The 17,501-nt window shown below is 38.5% G+C and overlaps 1 protein-coding gene across 2 annotated transcripts in view; it reads right to left on the bottom strand.

Annotated features, from left to right (window-relative positions):
- Positions 1 to 797: 797 nt before the first annotated feature.
- LOC148224185 (uncharacterized) overlaps positions 798 to 17,501 on the bottom strand; it is a 161,560-nt gene continuing 144,856 nt past the window's right edge. Inside the window, exons 3-6 of one of the 2 annotated variants that reach the window (XR_015802151.1) lie at positions 15,019 to 15,090; positions 13,067 to 13,221; positions 11,548 to 11,757; positions 3,005 to 9,429 (exon numbers count right to left, since the gene is read on the bottom strand). Coding sequence is in view for 1 of the 2 variants with exons in the window: in XM_088160999.1 (XP_088017125.1) it covers positions 1,173 to 1,230 (58 nt within the window). In the remaining variant the exon portion in view is untranslated. Of the gene's footprint in view, positions 1,231 to 3,004; positions 9,430 to 11,547; positions 11,758 to 13,066; positions 13,222 to 15,018; positions 15,091 to 17,501 lie in introns of those variants that run through there. The other variant, XM_088160999.1, reaches the window with a different exon arrangement.

Raw genomic sequence — 17,501 nt, 5'->3', positions numbered from 1 at the left:
GATGAAGCTGTAGCATGAAGCACATAAACACATTACTTCCTAATTATTTGAGTTCTGGCTGTTTACTTTTGGTTTAGGATAAAGGAGAGGGAAACCTTCCTATTCTTCTGATTTTTTTTTTAATTCCCTGCAGGAAGTTTACAGAGCTCCCATGAGCCAAGTCCAAAGAAATGCCTGTGATCAGCCAAAGATTGTCACTCCTAAATATCTCCCAACAACATGGCCACCAACCAGGAGAAATTCCCCTTGTCATTTAACAGTGCATCTCAGCAGTAATAAAGTAGTGCTTAATGCCCCCAGATCCAGAGGTATTCAGTGACAAAAACATCCTTTAGGGGAGATGAGTAGGCTTTGGAACCAGAGGTGGAAGGAGATAGAAAACTCAGGTGCCTGTGACCCAAGTGTGGTGTCAGCTGTAAGCAGGAACTATGAATTACTGAATTCCAACAGCAGTTTAGAATGATATAAAATCTACTATTTTGACAATGATTAAAAATCCACAATTTCTTCCAGCATCCTCTTTAGTTCCCTCCTCAGCCTATTAGATATGTTTTCACTTGTCCATATTTTTCCCCAGTGGGAGAACAAACTTGCATGGAACAAAACCATTCTTGTTCACTGAAATGCTGAAGTGAAATACTAAAAACAGCCTTAGCACTGCTCCATAATCCCACTCTATATTTAGCAAAGCTAAATCCTATTTATGGATTCAAACATGCATAGTACCAACCAAAGTCAAGAGCCAATTACATCCCTAATATCATTATCCCAGTGACAGAACAATATAAAACCCAGTAACAGCTTCTCATTGAACAGCTAAGCAAACATGTTTCTAGGAGTTTGATTACCATAAACAAATTACAATATGGCCAAATTCTTAAATATTTTCTTTATTAGTGTATGTCTGCAGTTTTACGGATTAAAGTAATACTTCCGTTTTGTCCTAAAGAAGCAATTGCATGTTTGTATCTGATTGTTATCTCATAAAATGATGGGCATTCATCTTCAGCTGGCTGTCAGGCAGTCACTGGCATTTCCATCTTCATCCCTATATATTCAGAGACCAAAAGAACATCCAGAGATGTTGTTATTGGTAATACTTTTAATTGTTTTCCCACTGGAGCACAAGGAGAAACAATGGGGTCCAAAAAGTCGCAGCACTCAATCATCTTTCAGCCCTGGTTGGAATCAATAAGCAGCTGTGAATGGCCACTCTTCTGACAATACAGCCTTAAATAAAAATAAGAAAGAGGGAAAAAAGAGAAAGAAAACATTAATCACTGTAAATCAATAGAGTAATGAAATCTTTTTGCATTGGCAATAACAGGAAGGGCACTTCATTTAATCATAATTTCCCACAGTCCAGACCCACTTTCTACCCCAAGTTATGTACACACATAGAGAGAAAGAGCAGCTGTGCTCACCAGCCCCACACACTCATTCATCTTGTGTTTTTTCCTTTTTTTTCTTTTTAATGGATATTTTTTCTCTTCCCTCAAAGGTATTTTCAAAGACAAATGCAAGACACATTAGGAGACACCCAGTTCTCATCATTAAGTCACTTGCTTCCCATACTAAAAAGCTTTAACATGTTTTTCACCTAATAAAGGCTGGATTCTAGCAGTAACCCATTCTGCAAAAATGATCAGATGCTTTTAGAAAACTGGGTGAGGGTTTAGCATTTTGTCCCCAGGCATACAAAGGAGAACAAAGAGAAAAGGGAAATCAGAGCAAGGACTAAATGTTTCACCATCCTTGTAGTCAGCATTAGTGGTATTGACCAGAGAAAAGATCACAGACACCTATTCCCTGCCTGCTCCAATTGCAGGAGCATCAGAAATAACTTAGAGACCAAAAACAGAGTTCCACAGCCCAAAACACCAACATAATTTTCATTTTTCAGCACCATTTTCATGGTGCTTTCAAAGGCTTTTAAGGTGCAGGAACTCAATGCCAGTGTGTATTGTGACAGAGGGACACTGCTTTTAGCCACATGAAAGAGTCCTTTCTGAAGTGATCCACTCACAGGGTAGAACTGTAATGCAGGAGTTTGAGTTTGTTTTTTCTAGTTCAGGCTTTTGTTGCTTAGCAAAATCCACTGCACCAGTAAGTCAATATCTCTTTTTGCCCAAAAGTCTTTTGAAAAAGAAGTTATCAATGTTGTCTGCTGCTCTTTGATTACAAATGAGATCAAGTATCAAGGGTGTCCAAAACTGGAAAAAAAAAAAAAACTAAAACAAAACAAAACTATTTTTTTAAATTGGTATCGATTAATTCCTACCCCAGCCCAATGATCAGAGGTGTCTCCAGGAAGCCCAAAAAGTAGAAGGCCTGAAGTTCTCAACCATCCTTGCCAAGATGGCAATGGCACCTGAACTTCCCATCAAAAAGCTGAAGGCGGCCAGGCTGATATGTTCATGTCAGTTGCCACTTGTTTGCAATAAAATCATCTTAAATCAGAATAGATGGCCCATTATGCTCTTGTTCTTGAAGAGTTCAAATTCTTACAAAGATGAGAAGTCTCCTGAACATTTGGCACCATGAAGCCTTCAGCTCCCCAGCCATGCCATAATTTGTATAATTTAAGCACTACTGTGCAGGTCAAATAACATGCACTGCCTCAGTTTAGAAATATTCAGTATCCAGAAGGATATTCAAAGACACTTTCTCAGGGATGCATCATACCTGTGCTGGGGAAAAAGGAATAGCCATCACAAATGGGATTAGAAAATATAAATTTTCATATACCATCAAATGTTGCATTGGGAGCCTTTTTTTTCATCAAATAACAAATATCTGTGCTTATTAAACCATATCTATGAAACTCTTTGAATATCTGAACTGTTTCTCACCATCTAAGGCTGACAAAGCTGTGAGAAGTGAACTGATGAACTCTGATACCTCAAACAGGCAGTAGGTTTAAGTGAACATTATCAAGAGGAGCCACTATTTCCAACTTGTTTTGGATGGTTTCTAGCAGCTTCCAAATCTGAGAACCACATGAACCTATTTTTCTTGATTTGTTAAAAAAAACCAGCATTCACTCAGAAGTACGGTCATGAATCAATCCCATGCTTTCATCACAGTGCTCCAAGATGATTCCAATGCAAATACTGAAGCCTGCTATAATGCACAGTTCTAATTCAGCAGGCTTCATAACCTTTTCTGAAGAGGTTGCTTCATTCTTTCTTCAGTCAATGATCCCCCAACTTCTCCATAGTCAATTTATTACAAAAAAGTTCTGCTGTGCTCTGAGACTGCAACTCTGTCTCTTGTTCTCTCTGCCACAATCGAGTAACTACAGGCACAATCCTTTCCTAGTTCACATTCATTCAGGCCTGCTCATCGTGAATCTGCCACAGAAATATCTTCCTTGAAGTAGGTTTACAGAACAATAGTCAAAACAGAGCATGACAAAAAACAACCTCACTTGATATATATCAGCAATCCATTTGTTCTATACACACACACATCCTGAATTTAGTGTTTCACTCCAGAATCAATTAAGTACATTGAGGATTATGCTGACCTTGAATAATAAGAGTATTTATTTTAAAAATGCTGGAAACAGCAAGCTAGATACTACATATAACAAATCTTGACATTTTGTCTGTCTTCAATCTTTTCTCCATCATGAGAAGCACCATTTATGGACAGTAAGGTCCTGGATAAGCAACATCCCAAATGACCTAAAGTTGCCCTGGAGAATCACCAGCTGAAACCTTTCACAATATTTTTTTTTTTTTTTTATTATGTGCTGGCTGCTGAGATCAAATGGTTTTATCTTAGCTTCCACGGGGGCATTATCTGTTCCCCAGGCCTGTACAGGACAGCTTGAGATGATGAATTATGTCATTTCATCCTACAGAGAAAGAGGAGATAGTGAAGACTAAAAATATATTTTGAGTATCAGCGTAGGACTTCACTTTCCCCACTTGTTTGCACCACACACCACCCAGTTCATCACATGCTCTGTCACAATATTGCATCACAAAAACGCCTTTAGCTTCAGTGTTCTACCTATTACAATAAGGAAGGATTTTCACTCACAGCTGTATTAGACAAATTATGCCAAAACCAAAGTTTGCACATTTGTATTCAGAATCACTTGAACAAAGTCATCTATAGCTGCCCAACCAATGAAGAACTACAGTCATGATCTGGAATGCTAGCTTCAAAATAAAATTAGGAACTGTTGTAGTGGTCTACTGCCAAATAATCTTCTAGAGGATTTCCAAACTAAAATTCTGCTGCCACACTGCCCATTGAGGGAATCCCATGTGTGAAACTTCAGCCTCGCTGCTGTGTTAATACCTTGGGCTTCTCCTGGACAAAACAAGGATGTGCAGTATACCTGGTTTAGAGAAAGAGAAAAAAATGTCCATATGTCCAGGAAGGATAGAGAGGAAACGAAAGAGAACAAAACAAAAGCAAACCAAACAAACAAAAAACAAAACCAAAAAAGGTTGTTACTGTGCTGAAAGCCAAGACTGAATCCATTGAGACAAAGTATTTAAAGCATTTTAAGGGTGATGTGGTTATGATGCTTTCAGAGCACCTGATTTTTTAATTGAACAAAATAGCCATGTATTTGATACCTTGAAACAGAAAACCAAAACACACTCATAAGAATTTATGCATTCTAGAAACCAGCCATACCCCAAAGATTCATTTCTATTCAGCCAAAAGAATGCCAGTTCAGAAGGGTATGCTATATATAAGGTGCTCAGCTACAAAATGTTAAATAAACTTCACTTCACTGCAGAAAATTCTCAAAAAATCCTCTTTCCTTAATCATGAGAAATTGGGAAGTTTATGCATCTAATACAGATACATGTGGACCTCTAGATTATTTGCTAATACATCCTGAAAAGTAAGTATTTATTAAATATACTTCATAGATAAAAATTTTGAATTAATATCAAAATCCTCCATAGCTTGTCAAAAGGATTTGATTAGAGAGAAGGCTCCTTTTAGAAAAAATTATAGGATAAGAAAACCTGGAAAAGAAAATACTTGGAAGCAGCCTTCACAGGCAGGATCAAGGCAAATGGCAATAATTTCCAATCAATCAGTTTATCTGTAGTTAGAAAAATGAGAGAAAAAGGTCCAGTGGGCACATGTGAAGTCTGTTACAATGTCCCCCCTGCTGGCTTTAGGATTTCACTTACACTGACAGATGAGCACATCTAGAAAAGCCAAGAAAGACTAAAAATGTTTCAAGCCTAAAGTTTGCTTCCATATGAAGGAATGTGGTTATTATAAGATGTATTCCTGCAATTTGGAATAGCTAATGATAACCCCATCCTCAATTTCCTATGTATTCCTTATAGTTTCTCTTTCATCACGTACACAAAACCAAACATAAGTAAATTATTGTGGGTCTTCTTTCTTTTATTGTTGTTTTCTCTGGCCTTTATTATCTACTCACAATTTACCACAAAAATGTGTTGTTTCTCTTTATTTAAATGCAGAACACCAAAGTCATACAGAATTGACAGCAGTGAAATATAGAGCTTAGCACAAAAAATTCCTTTCTGAAAGAGAACTTCAGAGCAGCTTTCCCAAACTCTGGCCAAACTCCCAGACTTCTGGAGAGAATTCAAACTATCTGTAACTTTTCTTGTCAAGCTTGGAGAAGTTTTATTGCATCTGCTCCAAGAATTTTTAACAGGTGAAAAATTGACAGCATGTAGCATAACTTGAACAGATATCTAATATTCTGAATTCATGGGGGAACTAATTCTGAAGATTATTTAATTCCTTGTTCTAGGAAAATTCCCACTGAAGTCAATGAGACTGTGGGGTGAATTCAGAAACTATAACGCAAAATGGTACAACAGCAGCCAGCCCCTGAGAGAAAAGAGCTTATGCAGAACAGCTCTTACAACAAAAGCTGAACTTACCAAAACCCTCACATGACTTCAGATTTCACTTTAACTAGAAATTAATCAAGTTTCAAAACGGTTCTTGAGTTGTATCAAATTTTTAAGCAGTGCTGGGTTTATTTCGACAAGCAACCTCCAAAGCCAATGTATAGATTTTCCAAAAAAAATTATTTCAAGAGAACTGATGGCTTCTGCTTCCTTCAGTTGTTTTGAACAAGCTGTACTTTTTGAGGACAGATCAAAGGAAACAGAATGAGGATATTAGCAGTTGCCATATTCTGTCAGCAGGGTTGCACCCAGACAGGCATCCCAGGGGTACTGCCAGGTGCTTCAGGGAAGAGCAAAGAGAGCAGCTGCTCAGTGACATTTGCGGATCCTGTCTCTGGTAGGTTCCTTTGATGATGCTGTAACTACTTAGGGCAGTACGATGTGAGCACAGCACAAACCTACCACATGACCCAACAGGCCATTTCCTTTTCAGAGACCTCACAGTGGATAACTGGGAATAGCTTGTTCAAGGAATATTTCACCTAAGCCCCAGCATTTAGTGAGTTGGCTTACATGGGAAGCATGCAAATGTTTATTCTTCTGGCAGTTATTCTCCCCCCTTATTGGAGTATTTAGTTAGAGCACGCCTGTTGGTATCACCACATTACAATCTGTATAAAGGGTATGTCTTGAAGTTTGTGGGTTGGTTATTGGTGGGGGTTATTGGGAGCATTCTGGTAGATGTCTCTCTCATGAAAAAAGGGAAATAAGCATCAATCTTTTGAGAAAACATTCCGGTAGGCAGGGCCAGATCATCAGGCTTCCTGAACTGGCTCATGCTTTTGGGAGTCAGCAGAGCTGCACTGATTGGCCCCCTGGGGAACATCCTACCCTAATTCCTGCTGGTTTCCTCACAGACAGGATCTTGTCACCACCTTATTCCTTAGGCACATTTTGTCACATCTCCTGCATTGCTCTCCATGAAAAAGAAACAGTAGTTATTTTGCTCAGCCTCAAATTCACAGTAAAAGCCCAGGGCAGAACCTTTTTGCTCCATTTCTCTATTCATCAGTGTAAATAATTACTACTGAGCCTACAATGAAATAGAAGAGTAAAACATTAGCCTCACTTCTCAGCTTACACAAACGTCTTCTGGAATATCACATCCTCCAGACTTATGTTTTAAATGCATTAATATCAGCTATGCTTCTGCAAAATCCAATCATTCAATCAAAAGTCAATAATTAAAACTCAGAAAGACTGAGCAGAAGTTTTTGCAAAGACTAAGCATAGCAAAGCTAAACATATTCCCATGAATCAAGAGCTTGTGATATACATTAACTGTAGCAACTCTTCAACCCTAAAAAGATAATTGGCATAGGGAATAAAGGGGTTTTTCAGTTTGGATGTATGATAACATAAAAGAGTTAATGCTGTAACTCCTGAGAAGCTCTTGTAAAACTGAGAAAAGTCACAACTTCTTTAAAATCTGTGAAAAAAAACCCTTATTTTGCTTCTGAGGAATTACTACGCTTCAACAGGTAGCAGTAACTTGAAAGTACTGGAATTAGTTCAACAGCACATTTCTTTCAGGAAGCTTTGGTTTTCGTATCCAAGAAATTAACCTTTTTTTAAATGAAACACTGCTTGAAACAAAGCATCCCTCTCCCTGAGACTCAGCACATCAGGTTTATTGGCAGAAGAAGTTTGTCTGCCATATTAAAACAATCTAGTTTTGAAAGAGAGGAAAGACAAGACAATTCCCATCTCACCTCTTGTTTAATCCCCCAAACCTCGGAAGAGAGCTTTGACATCGACAGCCACATATTCAGCAAAGGGTTATTTTTTCTAAGCCAAGCTATGCAAGAGCCACTATGTGATTTCACTCATGTTTTGCTACAAAGGTACTACATATGCTTTGCTTCGAGGGTTTTCCGAAACAGAAGAGTCCAGATATATCCAGCCCTCATTGGAGAGAACATATTTTCATTGGACCTGCCACACCTAAACAGACCTGAACCATGGAACATCCTCCAGTAATAGCAGAATCAAGGCTTCATCAAGCTGTAATTTTTCAAAAAACATAGCTGGAATAAGCTATGAAATATTTCTACCACACAACAGTGTACAAGGTTCAGAAGAAACAAATTCTAGTCTAAAAGTCTGTACTGTTAATCAAGCCTTGCAATCACTAACTCCACCAGGTGGTTACACTGCAGCATCATAAGTGAAGTCAGAAAATTTTAAATTCCTAGGGTGGAAATACCCAGCACATGCTCTTTGTGATTATTTGGCTTTGCTGTTACATATTTCAAGGAAACATCACTCAAGATGGCCATAAACTCCTGAAAAGTTGCAGTCTAAGCACAATGTTTATAAAGACTTAACTCCAAATACTAAGGGAAAAAGAAAACAAAACCTCATCACTGACCACTAACATACTTCTTAAGTTCTCCTGAACGGCCATTGATTTGGAATAAAGAAAAGCAAATTTACCCACTTTAGGAACAGCGTCTCCTAAAATAGAAAGGAATAAGATGGAAGGAGGAACAGATCTCACATGCGTCAGGAGGAAAGGAATTCACGCTGGGCAGATTCAGAAACTCTCTCTCACCTTACAGCAGCCTTCTCTTTCATTTGCTTCCAGCTATTTCAGATCATGTGCAAGTTTTATGTCATAAAACTTTTTTAAAAGAAGTTGATGTAAAAGGTCTCTTCTCACAGATTTTTAGCATTTTCTTCTTCCAGACCAGTTGATTTGTTTGACTGTTTTTTTAAAGGTGATCTTTAAAAGGCTGGGCTGACACACCAGTCTATTAAACAAATGCTAATTTTTACTTCATGATTTTGACACAATCAAAGTTCAGAACCCCTAGGCATTTCCAAGGACAAAAGTCAGTTTCGTCCCATGAAGAAAGGCAGAGAGTTGATGTTTCCCTAAAGACCTCCAATTGTTCATGAGATGTAGAAATTTTGTATCTACTGATTATTCGCGTTTTGTTTGGGGTTTTGGGGGTTTTTTGTTTTGTTTTGTTTTTTCCTGTTGCTGTTTCACTTGTTGGTAAAGTCTTATTTTTTCACTCATATCTACTCATATTTCATTTCTCCATATTGGTGGAAAGGGATTGGTTGAAACGAAGGGGAGGTAACTAATTTTAGAGTGTCCACCTCTTAAATTGTCTTAAACCAAGTCTCAGAGTTAAAGCTTCAGGATGAGCTTAACCCTCCAGGCTACTGTTACAAGGCTAAGAGAAGCTGACTCAGAAATTTCTCCTGGGACTCTGTGGATAAAATCTCCTTCTCACCTAGCCAAGAGCTGATTTTTCTTTCTGCAAGCTTTATCCATCCATCCATCCATCCATCCATCCATCCATCCATCCATCCATCCATCCAGCTTTCCACTAAACCAGCAGGAAAGCCCTGAAGGATGAAATGGGCTCTTTATTCCACAACTGCTTTCTGGGTACTTCTCCACTTTTTCACTTGGTGATCAGAATCCAGAAGGGGAGCTGCAGATTCTGTAAATAATCTCATCTGCTAAGAGTGCATTTTTCTGTAGGGAAGAAGAAAAAGCATGTCTGATGTTAGAAAATACTTTCATAATTGAAGCAAGATTTTCCAGCACTAGCTTGTCTTGTCAGTGGTAGTGATTTCCAGCCAAGAAAAGATGCAATTATCATGAACCCAGTGACCCAGATGGAAGATTTTGGATTACATGTAAAATCCGCTCATATCTTGCCATCTACTTTGAGATAGGAGAGCTAAGCATAAAATTGACTTGCATGAGAGAAAATAATTCAGAACACATAGACTCAAGCATGCAACTCCTCTCAGATTGAGATTGAGAAACTCCTAAATAGGAAGTATATGTGTGAGGAATCCTCCTACATGTTTGTGGTCTGGAGACCTTTCAGGACTACCATTCCTTCATACTAATTTTTTTCCAAAGTTACATATCACTGGATAATTCCAAAAAGCAGTGAAGCTCTTAATGTAGAGTTGAATTTGTCATTTTAACAGTCCAGACTAACAGATATCTTGGCATAACTGACACAATAAAACACTATAGGTTTGGAATGCTTCATTTCAGATTCTATGCAGTTAGTACTTCTTTGGATTTCCAGACTATTTGCAAAAAAAAAAAAAAAAATCTGTGTTACAACGTTAACCTGAAAATAGACATATAATAAAAATACTGCTTTACAAAGTAACATTTTTAACCAGGCAGAGAACACTTGAAATGCTGGAGCCCATTACCTCAGCTTTACATCAGAAAAGATTAACCTTGGCCTATGTTTATGAAGCTGTCTTTAAAGAAATGGCTGAAGAAAGTAACAGAACCATCACCAGATGTGACTTGTACAGAGCGATAACAAGACATTCATGTTCCTTTTATTTCTCCTGGTGAGATATTTTTAGGTTTAAATATCAGACACGGACCCACTGTGTATAAGGGAGAATGAAACGTGGAAGTGTTAAACAAAGCAGAAAGCTCACGTCAGCGATTAAATCCTGCTCCTTACAGTTCAAACACACATGGATCTCCCAGACTTCCAGATTTGCTGAAGAGAGAACCTGGAAATTTCACACGTTCCTGAACATCTCACAGGAGGGCAGAAATACCACTGAGAATACCCAAACCTAAAGAGAAATCATCTCCAGAGCTAACTGTTATGCACATCCCATGTTATACAGCCATGGCTGGAAGTGCTTAAAATCCCTTTGGAAAAAATGCCAGCATTCAAATAATTCTTTCCATCATCTGAGTTTCCCTATAGGCCTCAATCTGATTGTTCCATCAATAAAATACTGTACCTGAAATATTATTCTGTCTCTTTGCAACTAAGCCTGAACAAATATTTATGCAGCAGCTTACATTTTTAGCTGATAAAAGAATACCACAAATAAACCACATAAAAAGCTACTCAGCTTTTAAAAATTATGCTTTATGCAAGAAACTGTGTTCACTCCTAAAAGACTACAGCTGTCATAAGATTTGCTTCTGTTATGGGGGAAGTTTCTGTGTGAGGAGAAATCACCCTAAAAACACATGGATCTCTTTGCAATAGTAACCCAGTAGTTTTAAGAGGATTATTTTTAAAGTATCTATATAGAAATTAATTTAAATTCAGGATTATCTGCATTCTTAATCATATATCAGCAACTATGTCACTGCTGACCTGTGATTAAAACTCCAAGCATGAAAAAGCTTTGAATATGTAAATAATGAGATCAAAGCACCTACTTTGTCATTAGTACCTAAACCCATCAATTCACTTTCTAAAAGAGTGCTCAAATTTGATATGTGTCTTGGTATAAAAACAAGGAAGTATACGAAATATAGCAGCTAAAGCAAAAATTCTGCAGCAAAATTCTTGAATAACCAGTAGAGAAATGCCAAGTGTCCTTGTGCAGGTTTATGTGATCACTGAAAGAGACACTGGCACTAAATTAATTTAAAATAAATTTTAAAATTAATAATAATTTAATAAAAATTAATAATAACTTTAAAATAATTTAAATTTTAAAATTTAAAATAAAAGTAAAATCAATGTAGGTGGGGAGTGAAATCTCACAGACAGACAAGAGCAATGCTGGATTCTCTTTATTTCTAAACAATAAATTGGACAGGCACAAGAATTGTCAAGAAATATTATCAGTTGGCCAATACCTGTGAGTTCAGTTTTCAGTTTCCAAGCATGGTGCATCAGCCTTGTCATCAGTGAAATAATCATCATCATCCTCACTTGCAGGTCAGGATTCAGATTTATTTTTTCCTTCATGAGCCCAGAGAAGCTTCTGGAATAAATTGTTTTCACCAAATTCACAAGAGTGAGCAGCTGGTTTGGGCTTGAGAGGCACTAAAATTTTCTATTAAGTTCTGTCGAGATATAATGGCAAAATTCACACTGAGAGAATGGATAACCCACCTGGGCAAGCTTGAATAAGGAGAAAGTTGAAACAAAACCTAATTTATTGTGTCCAATTCCTTTTATCCTTTTGGCGTCTGTTAATTACAGAAAGTGTTACAAACACTAACTCATCTCTCGTACACAAGGGTTTACATGGTTCTTTATTCCAAAATTAAATTAGGATGCAGAGTAGGACTCTACTCTTTCTCCCAAAACCACCTATAACCCTTCATAAGTTTTGATCACAAAGACTTCCCAGCAGAGAGCATAAAAAGAAATGCCCACAAGCTCAGACACCCAAAGCTAAATGCTTTGAAACAGCTCTTGAAATTGCTTTGGAATGAATAACTGCTGGAATTCTATCAGTCCTACCCCACCTTTGTGCATTGCCCTGATACAGCTCAGCACTATTGCCTCATTTGCAGGCTGGACAATATCTAATCCTGAGGAAAGAGACAAATCCATTCCATTCTGGAGCTCAGATCAACCCTCAAATGTCCTGGGCTTGAACTAACAGCTGCAGTATGGCCAAACATAAATTCTGGTACTGTAAAAACAGCTAATGGCTCCAGAAGATTTAATGGCACAGACAAGGTTTATTGCAGAATAATATTTAAAATGTGATGGAAAATAATTTTTTATTTCTATATGACATTCAAGGTAATAAAAGCATTAAGCCACAATAGACACAGAAGTAATTCCTATGCTTATAGGCATTACAGAGATTATCATTGAGAAGAATTTTAAGGTTATTTTTTATTTCTTACTCACAAATACTACATCATTTTATTGATATTCAGAAGAATAAAATAATAATTTCCAATTATCATTTCATCATGGTGAACATATAATATGATTTACTTTTTAATTAAGGAGTCATTTCCAAGCTGAAATAGTTCATTTTTAATCAAGAAGAAAGTTATAAACTTTTTCCTATAAACTCTGAACTCTTGAAGAGTTTAATAAGCTACAAGTCTGACATTTCAACCACTACATTTCAACTGAAAACATAAAATATTAAGGTTTATTTTATTTAGTGGTGCAGCTGGCATGATACTCTTTGCCAGTGTTGGTTTTGGGCATAATATGGATCAGGGTTTACAACCAGCAAGAAAGGCAATGCAGGCTGAACAAAGCACGGGAGAGAAGTCAGAAGCTGGAGGGAAGGCAAACTCATTTAAATCAAATCGGAGTTCTTGGTCAAGACAAGCAGCACAAAATTCCCTTTCCCATTTCCAAAATATGATTATTAAAAGCAAATAGAGGGTTTTCAGATACCTGGAAAATTGCAAACAAGCCATTTTACAGTTTGGAGAGCAGCTTCATGCGGGGCACTCGTTTAATCATCTGGAGATGACTTCACACAGGGGAGAAGGCAGATTCCGCTTCAAATTATCACCAATCTGGAAGCGAGTTTGCCTTTCCCTCTGCCACTTATAGACATTTGGAAAAAAAAACAAAAAAAACCAGATTAAACCAGAAGAAAACATCAAGTATGGGCAAATAAAACCACTCACTACCAGCTGAGCTTTTTGAATCTGGAAAAGATCCTCAGCCATGGATGTCCTGAGGCACCAGAACAGGAGACATGGGGGTTAAAACGATGCCAAACAGGGGGAGAGCACTGAGGTAGAAGAGTTAAACGGACTTTAAGGAGATAAAACCATCTGAGTGCTTTTACTTGAGCACAGTCACTTCCCACTGAGTCTGAGGAGGAGAAGCCTTTCTCCTTTTGTGTGGACATTGAATTGCAGGCAGGGCAAAGATGGGTGCCAGACCTGCCAGCAAGGGGGGACACCCAGCCAGGCTCCACAGCACCAAGAACAGCAGTACCCACCAGCATCAGAGTTCCCTTTGTCTCACTTCCAGATTTTCCACAATTAGACATGTTCTCATAGGTAATTGAGAAGTGACTCAGCAAGACTAACAACCAGAACTGCACACAAAACAGTGGGGGGAAAAAAAGATATGGAAGTGAAAGATTGACAGGTGTTGAGTTTGCCTGCTGCATTAGTACAAGCTGTTCCACAGGCAGAGGTTTTAAGCGTGAATTGTGGCTAAAATAGCTACCTTTTAAAAATAAATGTCAGTAAATAAAGTTTTCTGCTTCACTATGACAAGTGGATTCTGTTTCTTTATATATACAAGGACATAAGGACAATATCCTGGATGAAATCCTTCAGATAGGTTTTTTCAGGTTGCCATTTTGATTTAGCAAACAGAAATCAGAATCTGAGCCAAGGCACAGCATTCAAAATACCTTCCTGACACTTCCTACAATTACACACATTATATAAATAACTGTATTTTTAGTTGAGATGTATTGAGCATGTATTTTTCTTTTATCCATTTCTATTTTGCAGAGATAAACCCCACTAGTGTGGAAGCAGAGCCAGTCTAAAGGAGGAGGAGAAACTTCAATCCAGACTGTCATACCAACCTCATATTTGCTGGAAATAAGGATGAGAGCCCACAGGAAAAAGATCTGATAGCATTTTTCATTAATTATGCACTGATTTCTTAAAATTATTCAGAGCATGTTGGACAAGCCTTGATGGATCTCAAAGGCTGTCCTGTGTATATACTAAATAGCCCACATTTATTAAAATCCAGCTTTTGGCTATGCAGGGTCCACATTGCCACTCCAATAATTTTCCATAAATTGAAGGCCTTGCAAGTGTAGATTAATTGAGGCCATGAAACAGCAGCTAGAGTAAAGAAATTAGATATTCCCTTTCATAGTTTCTTCTCTTGAACTTGCCAATTTCACAGTGGTAGGCAATTCCCAAAAATCAGGCAGCAAGGGAGTAAAAGCTAAAATAGGATTTATTAAATCCAATGGTAGAATTAGTAAATGGTTTCATATGGAGTTTGCTTTCTATCATGGTGTCACTTTGAAGCAACCAAATAAACAAATATTTGAGTGTTGTGGTTGGACACTCTGTTTGTGAAAACAGTCAAGAATTATTTGGCTCGTCATCCCAATCTGTTGCCAAACCACAGATGATTTGGGAATAACTCTGTTTAAGACAACCTGTTTGTTGCATAAAAAAAGGAAAAAAAGTCCAAAGCCAAACAAAACCATTCCACTATAAAAATCCAAAATCTCACAAAAATCCAACCAAACAAAAAGAATAAATCCAGCAAGGCTCATGTGCTATTTAATTTCCTGAACAGTTTTTGATGCTTTACACATATATGCAGTTTTTAATGGATAATTTCTTACTCACCTGGTTCACCGTGGCTCCAAAATGTGAAAGCAGTTACTGGAGGGCTCCTGTGATTTGACAGAAGTCAAGCACCTGGGGGTGAAAGTGAGATTCTGCTTCCAAATTTGGGAATGTCACAGGATTGCTCCCACACTATAGCTGCTAACACCAATGGCTCTTGGATGGCCTTGGGCTCTTGGGTGCTGCCTATCAACTGCCCTGGAGACATTGAGTTGCAGATTGGTGCTTCTGCCTCGGTTTAAAAGACAAATGTCTGCCAAGGGAGACAGGAATAGAAAGAAGAGTCCCACCCTCCAGATTTTTAGTAACTTCGAAATTACAGGGCTTTCAGGTAAAAATGTTGAAAAAGGAAAAATAGGTCTTTACTAGAAAATATATATATTTATAGACATATATATATATATGGATATATACACACTCATATATACATACATATATACATACATACATACATATATGTATGTATATAACAGAAAAAAACAGAAAAGCAACATTTTTGGAAGCTTTCAGCCAGCCTGGCACTGCTTTTCCCCCTCGGTTCCCATGCTCTGATGCCAGCTCGGAACATTCCCCAGGTGGGTTGGGCTGCCACTGGTGCGGGATGGGAAAAGGGGGTTCTCCCCCTTTCAGGAGGCTTCTGCAAACTCACACAGACAGCAGCAATTTAGACTATTACCCCCTCCTTAGTGTGGCTTAATCCCTGCTATCCACCTTTGGGAGTCCTGCACCAACAAGTAGGAATACAAACAGCCCCCACACGAGACAGCACCTCACACTCCCAGCATCTAAGCAATGATAAAGGGAAAAATTCACTGAGAAGCCTAAACCCATACCACCTTCCTATGGAAGCGGGATGATATTCACAGTCAGGCATTAAGGACCAAAAGTGGGATTCCGCCTCCTAAAATTCTGAATGTCAGAGGATCCCTCCCAGACCAAAACTGCCAGAAGCCATGGCTTTGGCCTGCCTTGGACTCCCAGGGCCTGCCTCTTAACTACCCTCAAGACATTGGTTTGCTGGTTTTTCCATGCTATGGAAAAGAGCCGATACTCACAGTCGATGCACATTGCCAGAAGTGGGATTCTGTCCCTTAAATTGCAAACATCAGAGGATTGCTCCAACACCAAATCTGCCAGGATCGACAGCTCTGGCTGGCCTTGGACTCCCAGGGGACACTTCTAAACTGCTGCCAATAAATTGTGTCTCTGGCTTTTCCTGCCTATGGAAAAGAGCTGATATTGGTGGTCAGACGCATGTAGCCCTGAGTGGGATTCTGTGTTCAAAAATTTCTATTGTCATGGTATTTCTTCCAGACCAAAGCTGCCAGGACCGATGGCTCTGGCTGACTTAGACTCCTGGGGACCTCCTAGGAACTTCCCCCAAGGCACCGAGTTGCAGAGTTTAAAGCATCTCTTCCTCCAAGGCCAGCCAGAGTTATCAGTTCTGATTAGATCAGGTTGCTCAGGGCCCCATCCAACCTGGCCTTGAACACTTCCAGGGATGGAGCATCCACAAGCTTCTCTGGGCAACAATAGGAAGAAGATACCTGACTGACTGGCAAAGCAAGCTCAGGAAAGCTGCAGAAACCAGCTCTAATAGCATTCATTAATTCATTCTTCAGTCTTAATCATAAATCTTTATGTTTCATCATTGATCCATAATTGTACCCCCCTGCCTGGCTTCTATACACTGCCCTTCCTCCTCTCAGCCCAGGCTGTATCTGATATGGGGCACTTCCATAGATTTTGAGCTGTGCAGGGAATGGAGCAGCATTCTAAGCATCAGAGTCCTCAGAGTTCCTTTGCTCAATGCTCATTGCTATATGCTGCCTCATTTCAGATAATAAATGTAATAAATATTTATTTAATTATGAAAAAATACATGTCTTTTTATAAATGCATACTTTCATAAAATATAAAATAACTTTGAAACTTTAACCAAGCCACATCAAAACAATGAATGCAGAAAAGGAAAAATGCCTGCACACATTTGGACAGAATATTCTTGTATTGCTGTCAAATTTTAGCAATTTAATTTCAGTGGATTTTTCTTCCCCCTGCTGTTTTCATCTGCCAGGAACTCCTACTGAGGGCAACCAGCTAGCCAGTGGTTTTGGCAGAAGAAAGATACTCCTTTCTCAGGAGTTCTGCTCAGCTGCTACAAAATCTGATAGGTGAAAACACTCTTTCCACATCCATACACTTCTTGACAATTTCAGACCTTTTTTTTTTACCTTCTTGTGCAGTGAAACACCACAGTCTCATTCCGGCTCTGCATCAAGTAACAGGCAAGAAAAAACAAATAAAAAGTCTAACCTTATGGTACTGCTGATTCTATCTTTGGGGGCTTTTATCAGTTACAACACTTTCCTTGCTAGCACTGCATGCAATCCACGATTGTAAGATTTAATGAGACTGATTTAATGAGTCTTGTATTTGTTTTCCAGAAACTGGCAGATTTTCCTTGCTATTCCCCAGCTCCC

This window comes from Sturnus vulgaris, chromosome 3 (assembly GCF_052056855.1).
Source record: "Sturnus vulgaris isolate bStuVul1 chromosome 3, bStuVul1.hap1, whole genome shotgun sequence".
NCBI classification, from domain to species: domain Eukaryota; kingdom Metazoa; phylum Chordata; class Aves; order Passeriformes; family Sturnidae; genus Sturnus; species Sturnus vulgaris.
This window is presented reverse-complemented; position numbering and strand designations above follow the sequence as displayed.